The sequence below is a fragment of the Cherax quadricarinatus genome, chromosome 20 (genome assembly GCF_038502225.1).
Source record: "Cherax quadricarinatus isolate ZL_2023a chromosome 20, ASM3850222v1, whole genome shotgun sequence".
Lineage (NCBI taxonomy): Eukaryota > Metazoa > Arthropoda > Malacostraca > Decapoda > Parastacidae > Cherax > Cherax quadricarinatus.
The window spans coordinates 24,533,287-24,553,102 of NC_091311.1; the positions used below are offsets into that span (position 1 = coordinate 24,533,287).

A 19,816-nucleotide genomic window follows, 5' to 3' on the forward strand; every position below is an offset into this window, starting at 1 on the left:
GTAAACACCTCACGCGCTCCTAACCCCCGCATATACCTCCTTTCCCTGCAGTGCTGTATGACTCTTCGGGTTTAGCGCTTAGCTTCATATAAATTAATAATAACTTAATTAAACCATAAAGACTTTGATATTTATGGTCATTTATGTCAACGAAAGTTCCGTAAAAGAAAAAACAAAAAAAATAATTTAGAACTCTGACTTAAAAATTCTATAATCAATAGCAATAATGAACGGCAAAATGGCGGCAAATGTAGTCAAGAGAATAGAATGGCAATGAGAGTATTTGATGAATGCGACAACGTCCAGACGTCCACTGCAGCTGTGAGTACACCCAGATAAGTCACAGTTGCCGGTATGTACAATTAACCAATAATCAAACAAATAACTTTGTTTCTATAACGTGAAATGCAGTATACAGTTGACACTGCAGTACATGACATGTATAAATTGTTAAACTGGAGATCCCCTGTGACGCGGAGTATCTCGGCTACCGTAAAATTACTTAGAAATACTACACAGTGAATCAGATATTGTACTGTATTACAATAATATTTAACAATTAAATGTTATTAATGAAATAGATTGAAAACTAAAAATGTAACTGATACATAGATCTTTATTAGACTATTTCTTATATTTTCTTGAGTACCCGCGCTTAAACTCACTTGATCCTCTTCAAAATGTTGACTTCCAGCTCCTGAGTCTCTTGGTAATGCTAAGCTCTATCTTCTAAGTCTTATGTACAGTTTACCTGGAGTTTACCTGGAGAGAGTTCCGGGGGTCAACGCCCCTGCGGCCCGGTCTATGACCAGGCCTCCTGGTGGATCAGAGCCTGATCAACCAGGCTGTTACTGCTGGCTGCACGCAACCCAACGTACGAGCCACAGCCCGGCTGGTCAGGTACCGACTTTAGGTGCTTGTCCAGTGCCAGCTTGAAGACTGCCAGAGGTCTGTTGGTAATCCCCCTTATGTATGCTGGGAGGCAGTTGAACAGTCTCGGGCCCCTGACACTTATTGTATGGTCTCTTAACGTGCTAGTGACACCCCTGCTTTTCATTGGGTGGATGTTGCATCGTCTACCGAGTCTTTTGCTTTCGCTGTGAGTGATTTTCGTGTGCAAGATCGGTACTAGTCCCTCTAGGATTTTCCAGGTGTATATAATCAAGTATTTCTCCCTCCTGTGTTCCAGGGAGTACAGGTTCAGGAACTTCAAGCGCTCCCAGTAATTGAGGTGTTTTATCTCCGTTATGCGCGCCGTGAAGGTTCTCTGTACATTCTCTAGGTCAGCAATTTCACCTGCCTTGAAAGGTGCTGTTAGTGTGCAGCAATATTCCAGCCTAGATAGAACAAGCGACCTGAAGAGTGTCATCATGGGCTTGGCATCCCTAGTTTTGAAGGTTCTCATTATCCATCCTGTCATTTTTCTAGCAGATGCGATTGATACAATGTTATGGTCCTTGAAGGTGAGATCCTCCGACATGATCACTCCCAGGTCTTTGACGTTGGTTTATCGCTCTATTTTGTGGAAGGAATTTGTTTTGTACTCTGATGAAGTTTTAATTTCCTCACATTTACCATATCGGAGTAATTGAAATTTCTCATCGTTGAACTTCATATTGTTTTCTGCAGCCCACTGAAAGATTTGGTTGATGTCCGCCTGGAGCCTTGCAGTGTCTGCAATGGAAGACACTGTCATGCAGATTCGGGTGTCATCTGCAAAGGAAGACACGGTGCTGTGGCTGACATCCTTGTCTATGTCGGATATGAGGATGAGGAACAAGATGGGAACGAGTACTGTGCCTTGTGGAACAGAGCTTTTCACCGTAGCTGCCTCGGACTTTACTCTGTTGACTACTACTCTCTGTGTTCTCTTAGTGAGGAAATTATAGATCCATGTACCAACTTTTCCTGTTATTCCTTTAGTACGCATTTTGTGCGCTATTACGCCATGGTCACACTTGTCGAAGGCTTTTGCAAAGTCTGTATATATTACATCTGCATTCTTTTTGTCTTCTAGTGCATTTAGGACCTTGTCGCAGTGATCCAATAGTTGAGACAGACAGGAGCGACATTTTTGGCACAAAAATAGTTTTTACTAGATAAAAAACTTTTAAGATGAATACCTTTATTTTTTTTTTTATAAATTTCGCTCACCATTTTATTGTCAAATGCTGTATGACCCATGCAAGTTTAGCGCATTTTTGCGAATAAAAATACAAACTGATTTCCAGAATTTCGAAGCTTTATATATGGTCAACATTAAGTTCTTACAAAGTAAAAACAAATGCGAAATAGATCTAATAGACACGATTTTTAAATAAGTTGAAATAAATTGAGTAGAAGATCCTTTGTAAGGAAGATATAGAGAAAAAGATACTTTTAAGTAAGATTTTGAGAGAAAAAGATACTTTTAAGTAAGATTTTGAGAGAAAAAGATACTTTTAAGTAAGATTTTGAGAGAAAAAGATACTTTTAAGTAAGATTTTGAGAGAAAAAGATACTTTTAAGTAAGATTTTGAGAGAAAAAGATACTTTTAAGTAAGATTTTCAGAGAAAAAGATACTTTTAAGTAAGATTTTGAGAGAAAAAGATACTTTTAAGTTAGATTTTGAGAGAAAAAGATACTTTTAAGTAAGATTTTGAGAGAAAAAGATACTTTTAAGTAAGATTTTGAGAGAAAAAGATACTTTTAAGTAAGATTTTGAGAGAAAAAGATACTTTTAAGTAAGATTTTGAGAGAAAAAGATACTTGCATCTTGAGAGTAAGAGATAGTTTACAATAATTGTTTGAGAATTAAAAATGGTTATACCTGACAAGATAGTCAAGTGATATGGCTGAGTTAAGTCAGTGACTGAGTCGCAGATCACATGTCCTGTAAGTAGGGCTTCTGTTAAGTGGAACACTGTTATCAGAAGATTCTGTTAAAGGTGGTCATAAGCTTCTGTTAAAGAATGCACCAGTACAGGACAAGCCTAAGTAATTTTAGAAATCACAATCGTCAGATGTGAATTATGTAGGTTTAGCAATATTCCTTCACAGTTATGACATGCTATGTCTGGGAGCAGGAACATAATTTTTTATGGGTATTGGTCAGTGTTCTTCAGTAACTCAAAGAACACTACTGAGATTTTCATAAACAAATGTCCATTATTTTATTTTTCATAATTAATATTTTATTAAGAAACATTCAAGAGCGAGGCTATACAATACTTACAGAATTAAGTAAAATATACAGTAATATTAACTGGCAACGGCACCGCTGGATGGATTAAAAGTATTATGGTAACTACATACTGATTACAATATCATTAATATTTCTGCAAATATTTTCTATAATAAAATTAAGTTAAATGTATGTATGGAGGACAAGCCACTGTAGCGTCAAGGGAGAATGTTGATACAGGTGAATATCGTGTGTGCTGAGCTTGTGACAACCTTCTGGGTTCAGTACAATTATTAACACAGTGGAGGTGACACCACACAGTCTGCGCTGCCTCGACAATCATACTTTTGCTCTTCTTAGAAATGGCCGACGATACCCCGGTAAAAGCGTAAGTTTTATGACATACAGGCAGAAACATCTTTCACTAAATCATTTAGTGAGCTACTTAAAGAAAAATAAGAGCATGTTGCAGACATTGTGAAAGACTTGGAAAAAATCACACCTTCCTTGCATGTTTGATCTTAGGTGTTCCAGAAGGACAAAACCTTTAAAATGCTTACCTGAATCTTTTTTCCTCCTCCATTTTTCTTTTTCAATTTTCTCTTCGCTGATAACTCAAGAACCCCTCATCCTATCGGATTCAAATTCTGAACGCTTGTCTATGGTAGAGAGGAGCAGATTCTAGTAACAATGATCAAAAGATATTGACCCCACATGTGGAAAATACTGTATATATTTTCCAGAAATACAATAGTTACATGTATATAGATGGCCATACTGTATTTAATAAAATTTATGTCATAAAAAATGGGAAGAAGCTGCGCCTGCGCAGAAGGACAGTCGCCATTATTGTCTGAATTGAACAGACGTTGTGAATAATGGGAAGAATTTTTCGTGCTCTAGAGGTTAAAATTGGGTTGACACCTCTCAAATAGGAGGTGAAATTGTTGGATGTGCATTCCTGCATAACTTGAGATATCAGGCGACAGGACAGGACAACTCCAAGAACCTCAGATAAGTTGTCTAATTTATGTTTAAATTCTGGCCAGTAAATTTTTCATAAATGTAGGCAAAAGGGGGACGGGGGTCCTGTACATGACACATTAATCTCCAGTCAAATTGGTGAGTAATATGATTAAGATATATTCTCGTTCTGTTATATAAATGTGTGTATATATAATCCTTTTTTAATTTTAATATACAGTCCACAAATTTATATATTTACCAGCATTCCTGGTGATGTATTTTTCATTTGTAATTAATAGGTCCAGAGCAACTTGTGGATATGACAGTGGTAGGTATCGAAGGGGGACATTTTTTGCGACCTAGGTGTCCCAAATTCCTACTTGTCTAATTGATAAATAATAATTATCTTTGTTATTTACTGGTATGTACATTATGAGTTACATCCAGATAAATGTAATTTTCCACACCACATATACATATATATATATATACATACATACTCACACACACACACACACACACACACACACACACACACACACACATATATATATATATATATACATATATATATATATATATATATATATATATATATATATATATATATACATATATATATATATATATATATATATATATATATATATATATATATATATATATATATATATATATATATATATATATATATATATATACATGTGTGTGTGTGTGTGTGTACTCACCTAATTGTACTCACCTAATTGTGGTTGCTGGGGCCGAAGCTCAGCTCCTGGCCCCGCCTCTTCACTGATCGCTACTAGGTCCTCTCTTTCTCTCTCTCTGCTCTCTGAGCTTTGTCATACCTCGTCTTAATTAAAGCTATGTATGGTTCCTGCCTCCACTACATCACTTGTTAGACTATTCCACTTCCTGACAACTCTGTGACTGAAGAAATACTTCCTTACATCCCTTTGACTCGTCTGAGTCTTCAGCTTCCAATTGTGACCCCTTGTTTCTGTGTCTCCTATCTCGAACATCCTGTCTCTGTCCACCTTATCTATTCCACGCAGTATTTTGTATGTTGTTATCATGTCTACCCTGACCCTCCTGTCCTTCAGTGTAGTCAGGCCGATTTTACTCAACCTTTCTTCGTAGGATATTCCCCTGAGCTTCGGAACTAGCCTTGTTGCAAACCTTTGCACTTTCTCTAATTTCTTGACGTGCTTGACCAGGTGTGGGCTCCCAACTGGTGCTGCGTATTTCAGTATGGGCCTGACGTACACAGTGTACAATATCTTCAACGATTCCTTACTAAGGTATCAGAACGCTATTCTCAGGTTTACTAGGCGCCCATGTGCTGCAGCAGTTATTTGGTTGATGTGTGCTTCCGGAGACGTTCTCGGTGTTATACTCACCCCAAAATCTTTCTCCTTAAGTGAGGTTTGCAGTCTTTGGCCACCTAACCTATACTTTGTCTGTGGTCTTTTTTGCCCTTCCCCAATCTTCATGACTTTGCATTTGGTGGGGTTGAATTCCAGAAGCCAGTTGCTGGACCAGGTATCCAGTCTATCCAGGTCTCTGTAGTCCTTCATGATCCTCGACTGATTTAATTCTCCTCATTAACTTCACATCATCTGCGAACAGGGACACTTCTGAGTCTACCCCTTCCATCATGTGTGTGTGTGTGTGTGTACTCACCTAGTTGTACTCACCTAGATGAGGTTGCAGGGGCCGAGTCCAAGCTCCTGGCCCAGTCTCTTCACTGGTTCGCTACTAGGTCACTCTCCCTGAACCGTGAGCTTTATCATACCTCTACTTAAAGCTATGTATGAATCCTGCCTCCACTTCATCGTTTCACAAACTATTCCACTTCCTGACTACTCTGTGGCTTAAGAAATATTTCCTGACATCCCTGTGATTCATCTTTGTCTTCAACTTCCAACTGTGTCCCCTTGTTGCTGTGTCCCATCTCTGGAACATCCTGTCTTTGTCCACCTTGTCAATTCCTCTCAGTATTTTGTATGTCGTTATCATGTTCCCCCTATCTCTCCTGTCCTCCAGTGTCGTCAGGTTGATTTCCCTTAACCTCTCCTCGTAGGACATACCTCTTAGCTCTGGGACTAGTCTTGTTGCAAACCTTTGCACTTTCTCTAGTTTCTTTACGTGCTTGGCTAGGTGTGGGTTCCAGACTGGTGCCGCATACTCCAATATGGGCCTAACGTACACGGTGTACAGGGTCATGAACGATTCCTTATTAAGATGTCAGAATGGTGTTCTGAGGTTTGCTAGGCGTCCATATGCTGCAGCAGTTATTTGGTTGATGTGCGCCTCAGGAGATGTGCCTGGTGTTATACTCACCCCAAGATCTTTTTCTTTGAGTGAGGTTTGTAGTCTCTGGGCCCCTAGACTGTATTCCATCTGCGGTCTACTTTGCCCTTCCCCAATCTTCATGACTTTGCACTTGGTGGGGTTGAACTCCAGGAGTCAATTGCTGGACCAGGTCTGCAGCCTGTCCAGATCCCTTCGTAGTTCTGCCTGGTTTTCGATCGAATGAATTCTTCTCATCTGCAAACAGGGACACTTCGGAGTCTATTCCATCCGTCATGTCGTTCACAAATACCAGAAACAGCACTGGTCCTAGGACTGACCCGTGTGGGACCCCACTGGTCACAGGTGTCTACTCTGACACCTCGCCACGTACCATGATTCGCTGCTGTCTTCCTGACAAGTATTCCCTGATCCATTGTAGTGCCTTCCCTGTTATCCCTGCTTGGTCTTCCAGTTTTTTCACTAATCTCTTGTGTGTAACTGTGTCAAACGCCTTCTTGCAGTCCAAGAAAATGCAATCCACCTACCCCTCTCTCTCTTGTCTTACTGCTGTCACCATGTCATAGAACTCCAGTAGGTTTGTGACACAGGATTTCCCATCCCTGAAACCGTGTTGGCTGCTGTTGATGAGATCATTCCTTTCTAGGTGTTCCACAACTCTTCTCCTGATAATCTTCTCCATAATTTTGCATACTATACATGTCAGTGACACTGGTCTGTAGTTTAGTGCTTCATGTCTGCCTCCTTTTTTAAAGATTGGGACTACATTTGCTGTCTTCCATGCCTCAGGCAATCTCCCTGTTTCGATAGATGTATTGAATATTGTTGTTAGGGGTACACATAGCGCCTCTACTCCCTCTCTCAGGACCCATGGAGAGATGTTATCCAGCTCCATTGCCTTTGAGGTATCTAGCTCACTCAGAAGCCTCTTCACTTCTTCCTTGGTTGCGTGTACTGTGTCCAGCACTTGGTGGTGTACCTTACCTCTCCGTCTTTCTGGAGCCCCTTCTGTCTCCTCTGTGAACACTTCTTTGAATCTCTTGTTGAGTTCTTCGCATACTTCACGGTCATTTGTTGTCTCTCCTCCTTCCTTCCTTAGCCTGATTACCTAGTCCTTGACTGTTGTTTTTCTCCTGATGTGGCTGTTTAACAGCTTCGGGTCAGATTTGGCTTTCACTGCTATGTCGTTTTCATGTTGTCGTTGGGCCTCCCTTCTTATCTGTGCATATTCATTTCTGGCTCTACGACTGCTCTTCTTATTCTCCTGGGTCCTTTGCCTTCTATATTTCTTCCATTCCCTAGCACACTTGGTTTTTGCCTCCCTGCACCTTTGTGTGAACCATTGGCTCATCCTGGCTTTTTCATTATTCCTGTTACCCTTGGATACAAACCTCTCCTCAGCCTCCTTGCACATGGTTGTTACATATTCCATCATCTCATTAACTGGCTTTCCTGCCAGTTCTCTGTCCTACTGAACCCCATTCAGGAAGTTCCTCATTTCCATGTAGTCCCCTTTCTTGTAGTTTGGCTTTATTCGCCCTGGCCTTCCTGCTTCCCCTTCCGCTTGTAGCTCTACTGTGTATTCAAAGCTTAAAACCATATGATCGCTGGCCCCAAGGGGTCTTTCGTATGTGATGTCCTCAAGGTGAATACTAAGTCCAGTCTTGCTGGTTCATCCTCTCCTCTCTCTCTTGTAGTGTCCCTTACGTGTTGGTACATGAAGTTTTCCAGTACCACCTCCATCATCTTAGCCCTCCATGTATCTTGGCTCCCATGTGGCTCCAAGTTCTCCCAATCGATTTCCTTATGGTTAAAGTCACCCATGATCAGGAGCTTTGCCCTGCATGCATGAGCTCTTCTGGCCACTGCAGCCAGTGTGTCAACCATCGCTCTATTGCTCTCATCATACTCTTGCCTTGGCCTCCTGCTGTTCTGTGGTGGGTTATACATCACTGCAATTACCACTTTGGGACCTCCACAGTGAAGCATTCCTGCTATGTAATCGCTTGCTTCTCTGCTGTCTCCTCTCTCCAGCTCATCAAAATTCCATCAGTTTTTGATCAGCAGTGCCACTCCTCCACCCCCCCTATTTCTTCTGTCTTTCCTCAGGATCTGGTATCCTGTTGGAAAGATGGTATCTGTTATCATACCTGTAAGCTTGGTTTCTGTGAGAGCTATGATGTCCGGTGATGCCTCTTTGACTCTTTCGTGCCACTCCTCCCACTTAATTGTTATTCCATCAGCATTTGTGTACCATACCTCCAGTTTCCTCTCCAACACTATGGTTTGGGGGGCTTGTGGGGGTGGGAGACCTGGTAGCATACTGTGGGATTCTATAGCTGGGTGTTGGGTGGAAGCTGTGAGTATGGATTGTAGATTGTAGTGTTGGGATGGTGTGATATGTTGTGGGGTTCTGAGGATAGTTTTGTGTGTGCTTGCCCTTGGTGCTCTGTCCTGCTCTGATTGACCTCCGCTGGTTCCACCCTTGTCTCCTTTCCTAGCTCCTTTCGCTTTTTTGTCCTCCCCTTCAGCTGCTGTCATTCTGTTTGTGTTCTGTCTCTGTCTAGGAACACCCTCATGTACTCTTCCGATTACTTCAACCGTGGTTTCCCTTGGAAGATCCTGTTCCACACTGTTTCTGTCCTGAGAATCAGCTTGATCAGTCGTTTTCTTCCCTTCACATACCCCCCTATTCTCTGAAAATTTACTATCTCGTCCATGTCTTCTTCACCTACTACTGTGATGATGTTCTCAATCTCCTTCCTTTCTGCCTGCCGTCTTTCAGTGTTTGTCCTTTCCTCTCTCTCCTGAAGCCCATGGATAAACACTGATTTTGCCCTTTCCACCTCCCATTGCCTCTCCCTCCGTGACTCTGGTTCCTGTCTGTACGTGGTCATTTTCTCCCTTGTTTTTTCCAGTGGCTCTTGGTAGAATGGTTATGCCTCTGCATTTGACCTATCACCCTCGCCATCTGCACCCAGCTGCTCTCCCCTTTGACTCCTTGGCCCTTCTTGGCAGGCTGATTGACCATAGCATAATTCATATCTCCTTCCTTTGTTCGGCATCTCAGCTTCATATGCTGTGTCTTCTCTAATCAGTGCCCCTGTAACTCGCTTCAGCCTGTTTACCTCATCTTCTAGGACCCTTATCCTGGTTACTGCAGTTTCAACGTGTGCCTCCAAATTCTTCTTCTCCTTCTCCAACCTCTTTTCTAATTTCACAGAAAGCTCTGTCTCCATTTTTTCAGAAAGCTCTCCTAATTTTCTCTCCCACTCTTGTTCCATCCTTTTCCACTGCTCCTCCATCCAATCCTCCCTACCAGAACCATTCTCATCTGATCCCTGGTTCCTTCCATTCCCCACCATTTTTTTTCTTTCTTTTTTCCCTTTCCTTCCCTTTCTTTTTTCTTTTTTATTTTTTTTGAATGAGAGAGAAGAGTGAGAGAAAAAGCAAGAAAGAGAGAGAAGGGAAAGGTAGAAGGAGAGAGAGGGGAAGAGTGAGAAGGGAAAAGGAGGGAGAGAGAGACTGAGAGACAGAGAGGGAAGCAGAGAGAAGGGAACGGTAGAAGGAGAGAGAGAGGGGGGAGAATGAGAAGGGAGAAGGGGAGAGAGAGAGAGCAAGAGGGAGAGAGAAGAGAGGGGGCAAAGAGAGGGGAGAGGGGAAGAGACAGGGGAGAAGGGGGAGATGGAAGAGAGAGAAGGGAGAGAGAGGAGAGGGGGACAGAGAGGGGAGGAGGGTAGAGAGAGGGGAGAGAGTGATGGGAAATGGGAGAGGGGAGAGATAATGAGAGGGGGAGAGATGTTAGAGGGGGAGAGATGTTAGAGGGGAGGGGTGTTAGAGGGGGAGAGATGTTAGAGGGGAGGGATGTTAGAGGGGAGAGATGGGAGAGGGGAGAGAGAGAGATGAGATAGGTAAAGAGAGAGATAGGTAGAGAGATAGTGAGAGAGAGAGAATGGTAGTGAGATAGGTAGATAGAGAGAGAGAGATAGGTATTGAGAGAGAGAGAGAGAGAGAGAGAGAGAGAGGGAATAGTGGATAGTGGAATGTTAGAGGGAGGGTTATCAGGTCAGTTTACAGGAAGGTGTGAAATCCTGTGTGTGTGTGTATGTGTGTGTGTGTGTGTGTGTGTGTGTGCCCCCACTTCTAAGTAATCATACTGCTAATAAATACCAGTAGTAATACCAGTAATTCTAAAACTTACCAATAGTAATTCTAACACTTATCATTTCTACTTATAAAATGCAGAAAGTAACTAGGTTGTAAAATTTAGCTTCAAGAAGTGTCTGACGTTATCCCTCGCTAGACTGCTTTGCTCCTCACACTCTCGTCAACACTATCTTCACATTATCTATGCTATTTCTACTCTAATTCTGGTAATAGCTTGCAGGAGTGAGTGACCAGTATCTAACAGTGATGCAGAGACCAGAATCTGACAACATGCAACCACAATAGGTGAGCAATACTTGCGCTGGCAGCGGCGCGATGACAAGTTGCCAGATGCTGTTGACGTAGTCGTTGTACATAGGCCTTCTATCACTATTTTGAAAATCCTTCAACCCTGATGTTTATAACCATATATGCTCATACATCCCGTGTTCCTCAAGTGATTTCACTTTTCACTTATGATAGAATACACTTCACATTTGGTGGGCTACACTTTATATTTATAATGGCACACAACTGTTGTGACGTCATTGCTTCAACAGGCCTACTCCTGCCACCTTCCCTTGTTATATATTTTCTTTTTATTTTCTCCTTTTGCTTATTAATTTTTTCACTCTTACTGTATGGTGCCCCACATTTCACTTGTTAACCAATCTCTTGTAATTCTTGAACACCCTCTTCCACACTCACTTTGATCTTTGTATATTTGAATCTGTGTGGCATCAGGTGCCTACTAGGACCCTAACGGTTTGGCACTTTGAAATATTAATGATTTCAGGCCTCCTCTCGACTTTTTTTTAACTAATAACTTTGGTTATCACTTGTAGGATTGTTCACTGACGTTGTCACTACCACTGATTACTGCTAGCATTTACTGCACGCCTTAAAAGCACTAAGGTTCTCGGAGCCTTGTGCCCCCACGTCTGCGTGTGTGTGTGTGTGTGTGTGTGTACTCATTTGTGGTTGCAAGGGTCGAGTGGCAGCTCCTGGCCCCGCTTCTTCACTGGTCGCTACTAGTGTGTATGTGTGGTTAAATTACATATAGTATTTATGAATTTTTCTGTTGTCTGTTGTTAGTATAAGTCGTAGCTTTTATTTGCTCGAAACTCTGTTAATAACTATACGTTTTGTCTTGAAAGTTATATACACTGTTAATCTACCATTGTAACTCTAATGCACTTATTGATAAATAAGGTTATCATTATCATTAACGATGTGAAACCCTCACTGAGTTATCCGTAAGGAATGTTTGGTAAAACATGGGAAAGGCAGGTAACAGGAGACCACAGAGTAATATATAGAAATTATTCGCTGAGAAATACACTCTACATTCAAGCTAGCAGTACTTCAGTCTTTATAGTTGAGATTAGAATAGTTTGGATGAACACTCTTGGAATTCCTGGTTATCAGATCATAGTTCACAGAGTCAAATTAGAAGAGATAACGTACAACTGATTATTATTTTTTTTTCACTTTACACTCGTGACAGTCAATTTTATTTTTAAGATTATTTTAGGTGTCCTTTCAAGGACGGTGCCTTGATACTCCTACCCTCCCTGTCATTGGATCAGAAGTTATTGCATCCCATTCTCCAGCTGTTGTATGACACCTACGGGTTTAGCACTTCCCGATGAACATAAGTATGTCAATACAAAGGGAAGATCGTAGTCAGTGTTGCCTTAGATCACTACCCTACAGATGCTTCAGAAAGCTAGATAGGCTGGTGACAAGCAATGTTTCTTCCTAGCCTCGGGCACGCCAGTGAGCCTCAGGCAGGGTGTCCAGCTATTTCATTCTCTGACTATGTTCTGCCATTCATTCATTCATTAGGGATTTGCCGGTACTTCCGGCCCGGGTCTTCTCCAGATGGTGACCCGGCGGTGGCCCCCGGGTTGGGGGTGTCGTTCATCTTCTTCTTTCTTCTGTCTTCTTTCTTGGGCCCTCCGGGTGGAGGGTTATGTTCTGTCCACACGGAAGATTTTATATTAATACACCTCACAGAAACAAGCGGAAGTATATACGAAGAAGGATCGCAGTCAGCAAGATTCGAGGCCACGTGTGAGGAGCAGTTTCTTCACCTCGGTTGTACACTTGCTGGCACACAAGGTGGTAGATACCCTACCACCTTGATTTGCTGGAAGCCGTTTTGTCTCCACTGAGAATTCCTCCCTACATCTCGTGCTGAGCTCTTCACATACTTTCTGCTCATTTTTTTGTGAGATCCTCTCCTTCCTTCCTTCCTTTCTTCCTCTGGAGTTTACCTGGAGTTTACCTGGAGAGAGTTCCGGGGGTCAACGCCCCCGCGGCCCGGTCTGAGACCAGGCCTCCTGGTGGATCAGAGCCTGATCAACCAGGCTGTTGCTGCTGGCTGCACGCAAACCAACATACGAGCCACAGCCCGGCTGATCCGGAACTGACTTTAGGTGCTTGTCCAGTGCCAGCTTGAAGACTGCCAGGGGTCTGTTGGTAATCCCCCTTATGTGTGCTGGGAGGCAGTTGAACAGTCTCGGGCCCCTGACACTTATTGTATGGTCTCTTAACGTGCTAGTGACACCCCTGCTTTTCATTGGGGGGATGGTGCATCGTCTGCCAAGTCTTTTGCTTTCGTAGTGGGTGATTTTCGTGTGCAAGTTCGGTACTAGTCCCTCTAGGATTTTCCAGGTGTATATAATCATGTATCTCTCCCTCCTGCGTTCCAGGGAATACAGGTTTAGGAACCTCAAGCGCTCCCAATAATTGAGGTGTTTTATCTCCGTTATGCGCGCCGTGAAAGTTCTCTGTACATTTTCTAGGTCGGCAATTTCACCTGCCTTGAAAGGTGCTGTTAGTGTGCAGCAATATTCCAGCCTAGATAGAACAAGTGACCTGAAGAGTGTCATCATGGGCTTGGCCTCCCTAGTTTTGAAGGTTCTCATTATCCATCCTGTCATTTTTCTAGCAGATGCGATTGATACAATGTTATGGTCCTTGAAGGTGAGATCCTCCGACATGATCACTCCCAGGTCTTTGACGTTGGTGTTTCGCTCTATTTTGTGGCCAGAATTTGTTTTGTACTCTGATGAAGATTTAATTTCCTCATGTTTACCATATCTGAGTAATTGAAATTTCTCATCGTTGAACTTCATATTGTTTTCTGCAGCCCACTGAAAGATTTGGTTGATGTCTGCCTGGAGCTTTGCAGTGTCTGCAATGGAAGACACTGTCATGCAGATTCGGGTGTCATCTGCAAAGGAAGACACGGTGCTGTGGCTGACATCCTTGTCTATGTCGGATATAAGGATGAGGAACAAGATGGGAGCGAGTACTGTGCCTTGTGGAACAGAGCTTTTCACCGTAGCTGCCTCGGACTTTACTCTGTTGACGACTACTCAACAGAGTAAAGTCCGAGGCAGCTACGGTGAAAAGCTCTGTTCCACAAGGCACAGTACTCGCTCCCATCTTGTTCCTCATCCTTATATCCGACATAGACAAGGATGTCAGCCTGATTTCCTGGTCCTTGACTGTTGTTTTCCTCCTGATATTACTTTGGGCCAGATTAGGCTTTCGATGTTATGTCATTCTCTTACTAACGCTGGCAGTATGTGTGTTTTTGTATGTGTGTGTGTACTCACCTAGTTGTGGTTGCGAGGGTCGAGTCACAGCTCCTGTCTGTGTGTGTGTATGTGTGTGTGTGTGTGTGTGTGTACTCACCTAGTTGTTATTGCAAGGGTCGAGTCACAGCTCCTGGCTCCGCCTCTTCACTGGCCACTATTCGGTCACTCTTCCTGTTCCATGACCGTTATCATACCTCTTCTTAAAGCTATGTATGGATCCTACCTCCACTACATTACTTCCCAGGCTATTCCCCTTCCTGACAACTCTGGGTTTGAAGACATACACTTCCTAACATCCCTGTGATTCATCTGAGTCTTCAACTTCCAACTGTGACCCCTTTTTGCTGCGTCCCATCTCTGGATCATCCTCTCTCTGTCCACCTTGTCGATTCCTCTCAGTATTTTATGTCGTTATCATATCCCCCCTATCTCTTCTGTCCTCCAGTGTCGTCAGGTCGATTTCCCTTAACATCCCCTCATAGGACATGTCCTTTAGCTCCGGAACTATTCTTGTTGCAAACCTTTGCACTTTCTCAAATTTTTGTACGTGCTTCACTAGGTGTGGATTCTAAACTTGTGCTGCATACTGCAATATAGTCCTAACGTACACGGTGTACAGGGTCCTGAACGATTCCTTATTGAGATGTCTGAATGCTGTTCTTAGGTTTGCTAAGCGCCCATATGCTGCAGCAGTTATTTGGTTGATGTGCGCCTCAGGAGATGTGCCTGGTGTTATACTCACCCCGAATCTTTTTCCTTGAGTAAGGTTTGGAGCCTCTGGCCCCCTAGACTGTACTCTGTCTGCGGTCTTCTTTGCCCTTCCCCAATCTTCATAACTTTGCACTTGGGGACTTGAACTATAGGAGCCAGTTGCTGGACCAGGTCTGCACCCTGTCCAGATCCCTTTGTAGTTCTGCCTGGTTCTCATCTGAGTGAATTCTTCTCATCAACTTCATGTCATCTGCAAACAAGGACACTTCTGAGTCTATTCCTTCCGTCATGTCGTTCACAAATTGAAGATTGAGACACTTATGCAGCATATGGGAATCTTTATTCAGGAAACGTTTCGCCACACAGTGGCTTCATCAGTCCAATACAAAGAGGAAGGCGTAAGGAGAGGAGGAGTATGAGGTAATCAGTCCCTCAGCCTGGAGTCGATGTGTTCAGTCCATCAATCTTGGTACATTCTACAAGATTGATGGACTGAACACATCGACTCCAGGCTGAGGGACTGATTACCTCATACTCCTCCTCTCCTTACGTCTTCCTCTTTGTATTGGACTGATGAAGCCACTGTGTGGCGAAACGTTTCCTGAATAAAGATTCCCATATGCTGCATAAGTGTCTCAATCTTCAACTTGTCGGTTTCTCAAACCATTCATCGTTCACAAATACCAGAAACAACACCGGTCCTAGGACTGGCCCCTGTGAAATCCCACTCGTCACAGACGCCCACTCTGACACCTCGCCACATACCATGATTCGCTGTTGTCTTTCTCACAGATATTCCCTGATCCATTGCAGTGCCTTCCCTGTTATCCCTGCCTAGTCCTCTAACTTTTGCACTAATCTCTTGTGTGGAACTGTGTCAAGCGCCTTCTTACAGTCCAGGAAAACGCAATCTACTCACCCATCTCTCTCTTGTTTTACTGCTGTCATAGAACTCCAGTAGGTTTGTGACACAGGATTTTCTGTCCCTGAAACTGTACTGGCTGTTGCTGATAAGCAACAGATGCTCCACCACTCTTCTCCTGATAATTTTCTCCATGACTTTGCATACTATACTTGTCAGTGACACTGGTCCGTAGTTTAATGCTCGTGTGTATCTCCTTATTTAAAACTTGGGACTACATTTGCAGTCTTCCATACCTCAGATAGTTACCCTGTTTTGATAGATGTGTTGAAGATTGTTGTTAGTGGTAAACAAAGTGCCTCTGCTCCCTCTCTCAAGATTCATGGAGAGATGTTATCCTGCCCCATCGCCTTTGAAGTATCTAGCTTGCTTAGCAGCCTCTTCACTTCTTCCTCGGTTATATGTATTGTGTCCAACACTTGATGGTGCACCCCACCTGTCTGTCTTTCCAGAGCATCTTCTGTCTCCTCTGTGAACATTTCTTTGACTCGCATGTTAAGCTCCTCACATACTTCACGGTCATTTCTTGTGATCTCTCCTCCTTCCTTCCTCAACCTGATTACTTGGTCCTTAACTGTTGTTTTCCTCCGGATGTGGATGTACAACAGCTTCGGGTCAGATTTGGCTTTCGCTGTCATATTCGTGTTGTCGTTGGGCCTCCTTTCTTATCTGTGTATTGTGTATATTCGTTTCTGGCTCTGCGGCTGCTCTCCTTATTCTCCTGGGTCCTTTGCTTTCTATACTTCTTCCATTCTCTAGCACACTTGGTTTTGGCCGCTCTACACCTTTGGGTGAACCAAGGGCTCATCCTGGCCTTCTCGTTATTTCTATTACCCATGGGTACAAACCTCTTCTCAGCTTCCATGCATATTGTTCTCACATATTCCATTATCTCGTTTACTGACTTCCTTGCCAGTTCTCTGTCCCGCTGAACCCCATGCAGGAAATTTTTCAAGCCTGTGTAGTCCCCTCTCTTGAAGTTTGGCTTCTTTCATCCTGCCCTTCCTGTTTCCATCTTTACTTGTAACTCTACTATGTATTCGAAGCTCAGAACCACGTGGTCACTGACCCGAGGGACCTTTCATATGTGATGTCCTCAATATCTGCACTACTCAAGGTGAATACTAGGTCCAATCTTGCTGGTTCATGCTTTTCTCTCTCTCTGGTAGTGTCCCTTACGTGTTGGTACAAGAGGTTTTCCAGTACCACCTCCATCATTTTAGCCCTCCACGTTTTTGGGCCCCCATGTGGCTCCAGGTTCTCCCAGTCAATTTCCTTGTGATTGAAGTCATCTGTGATCAGCAGCTTTGTCCTGCTCGCATGAACCTTTCTGGTCACTTCAGCCAGTGTGTCAACCATCGCTCTATTACACTCATCATACTCTTTCTTTGGCCTCCTTCTGTTCTGTGGTGGGTTATACATTACTGCAATTACCACCTTGGGACCCTCAAACAGAAGTGTTCCTATTATGCAGTCTCTTGCTTTTCCTCTGTCTCCTCTCTCCAGCTCATCAAAATCCCATTGGCTTTTGATAAACAGTACCACTCCTCCACTCCCCTCTGTTCCCTCTGTCTTTCCTCAGGATCTGATATCCCGTTGGAAAGATGGCATCTGTTATCATTCATGTGAGCTTGGTTTCTGTGAGAGTTATGATGTCTGGTGACGCCTCTTTGATGCTTTCATGCCACTCCTCCCACTTATTTGTCATTCAATCAGTGTTGGTGGACCATACCTTCAGTTTCCTCTCCAACACTGTGTTCTGGAGGGTCTGTGAGGGTGGGGAACCTAGCAGTGTGCTGTGGGATTCTACAGCATAGTGTGGGGTGGGGGCTGTAAGTGTGGATTGTGGTTTGTGTTGGAATAGCATGTTTGGTTGAAGGGTTCTGGGGATGGATCTGTGTGTGCTTGTGCTTGTTGCTCTGCCCTGCTCCAGTTGTCCTCTGTTGACTCTGTCCTTGTCTCTCTTCTTAGCCCCTTTTGTTTCTGTGTCCTCTCCCTCAGCTGCTGTCGTTCTATTCTTGTTCTGTCTCTGCTTGGTGATTTCAACCTAAGGCATACAAAATGGAAGAATGTAGCAAATAATGTTATAGCTGAAACAATCCCCGGAGGTAGCGCAGATGAAAGGTCACACACACATGAGCTACTAAGTCTCTGCAAAAAACACACCTTAAGCCAGCAGATAGTGGAGGCAACAAGACTAGAAAACACACTTGACCTTATCTTCACAAATAATGAGGACCTGATAAGAGACATAAGAATATCAAAAACAACTAATTCCGATCACAACCTAATCGAAGTCCAGACGTACATGCATAGGGGTCCTGATCAGCAGAATGCATGTACCTGTGAAGGTGTCTTCACAAAATACAACTTCAACAACAAGAACATCAACTGGGACCAGGTAAACCATGTCCTAAACGAAACATGTTGGGAAGATGTCTAAATGACATGGATCCAAACCAGTGCCTTGAAAGGATCAATTTCCTGGCAGCCGAAACATGTTCTAGGCATATTCCCCTAAGAAAGAAGAAGAGCAGGAGTAAACTGGAGAGAGAAAGACGCTCCCTCTACAGAAGACGACGAAGAGTCACTGAGCTCCTCAGGAGTGCTAGAATATCTGATACATGAAAGGAGGCGCTGACCAGGGAAGTGGAAACTATCGAACTTAAGTTAAATGACTCTTACAGGAACCAGGAGAGGCAGGAGGAGCTTAAAGCTATTAGTGAAATTGAAAGAAATTCAAAAGATTTCTTTTCATATGCCAAAAACAAGGCAAATATCACATCTAGTATCGGGTCTTTACTCAGACAGGATGGGACTTACACAGATGACAACAAGGAAATGAGTGAAATATTGAAATCCCAGTACGACTCTGTGTTTAGTGAACCACTAATCGGTCTGAGGATCGACGACCCAAATGATTTCTTCATGAATGAGCCTCAAAACTCCATAAATGTATGCCAGATTTCCGACATTACCCTAACTCCGATAAATTTCGAAAAAGCCATTGACAACATGCCTATGCACTCAGCCCCAGGCCCAGACTCGTGGAACTCTGTTTTCATTAAGAACTGCTAGAAACCCCTCTTACGTGCCCTAAGTACACAATGGAGGAGGAGCTTGGACATGGGTGAAATTCCACAGTCACTTAAAACAACGGATATAGCCCCACTCCATAAAGGTGGCAGCAAAGCATTAGCTAAGAACTATAGACCAATAGCTCTGACGTCCCACATCATAAAAATCTTTGAAAGAGTGCTAAGAAGCAGGATTGGAAATCACCTGGATTCCCAAAATCTGCACAATCCAGGGCAACATGGGTTCAGGGCAGGTCGCTCCTGCCTCTCACAACTACTGGATCACTATGACATGGCCTTGGATGCACTGGAAGAAAATCAGAATGCAGATGTAATATACACAGACTTTGCAAAAGCATTTGACAAATGCGATCATGGCGTAATAGCCCATAAAATACGTGCTAAAGGAATAACTGGGAAAGTGGGGAGATGGATCTTCAACTTCCTAACAAATCGAACACAAAGAGTAGTGGTCAACAGAGTTAAATCGGAGGCTGCCATAGTGAAGAGCTCTGTTCCACAAGGCACAGTACTCGCCCCCATCTTATTCCTTATCCTCATATCAGACATAGCCAGAGACATACACCACAGCACCGTATCATCCTTTGCGGATGATACTAGGATCTGCATGAGGCTGTCATCTGCTGAGGACGCGGTTAACCTCCAAGAAGATATAAACAAAGTTTTCCAGTGGGCAACGGTAAACAATATGATGTTCAATGAGGACAAATTCCAACTACTCCGTTATGGAAAACTGGAGGAGATAATAACTAGAACAGAGTATACTACTGACTCCGGCCATACAATAGAGCGGAAAAATAATGTAAGGGACCTGGGAGCAGTAATGTCTGAAGATCTCACTTTCAAGGATCACAACAGTGCCACGATCGCACGTGCAAAGAAAAT

At 43.3% G+C, this 19,816-nt stretch overlaps 1 protein-coding gene across 2 annotated transcripts in view; it reads left to right on the forward strand.

Moving 5' to 3' along the window:
• The first annotated feature begins 3,459 nt into the window (after window positions 1–3,459).
• LOC128700181 (equilibrative nucleoside transporter 3) overlaps window positions 3,460–19,816 on the forward strand; it is a 75,715-nt gene continuing 59,358 nt past the window's right edge. Inside the window, exon 1 of one of the 2 annotated variants that reach the window (XM_053793209.2) lies at window positions 3,460–3,552. In XM_053793209.2, the coding sequence (XP_053649184.1) occupies window positions 3,527–3,552 (26 nt within the window). In that variant the 5' untranslated portion in view covers window positions 3,460–3,526. The remainder of the gene's footprint in view (window positions 3,553–19,816) is intronic. The other variant, XM_053793219.2, reaches the window with a different exon arrangement.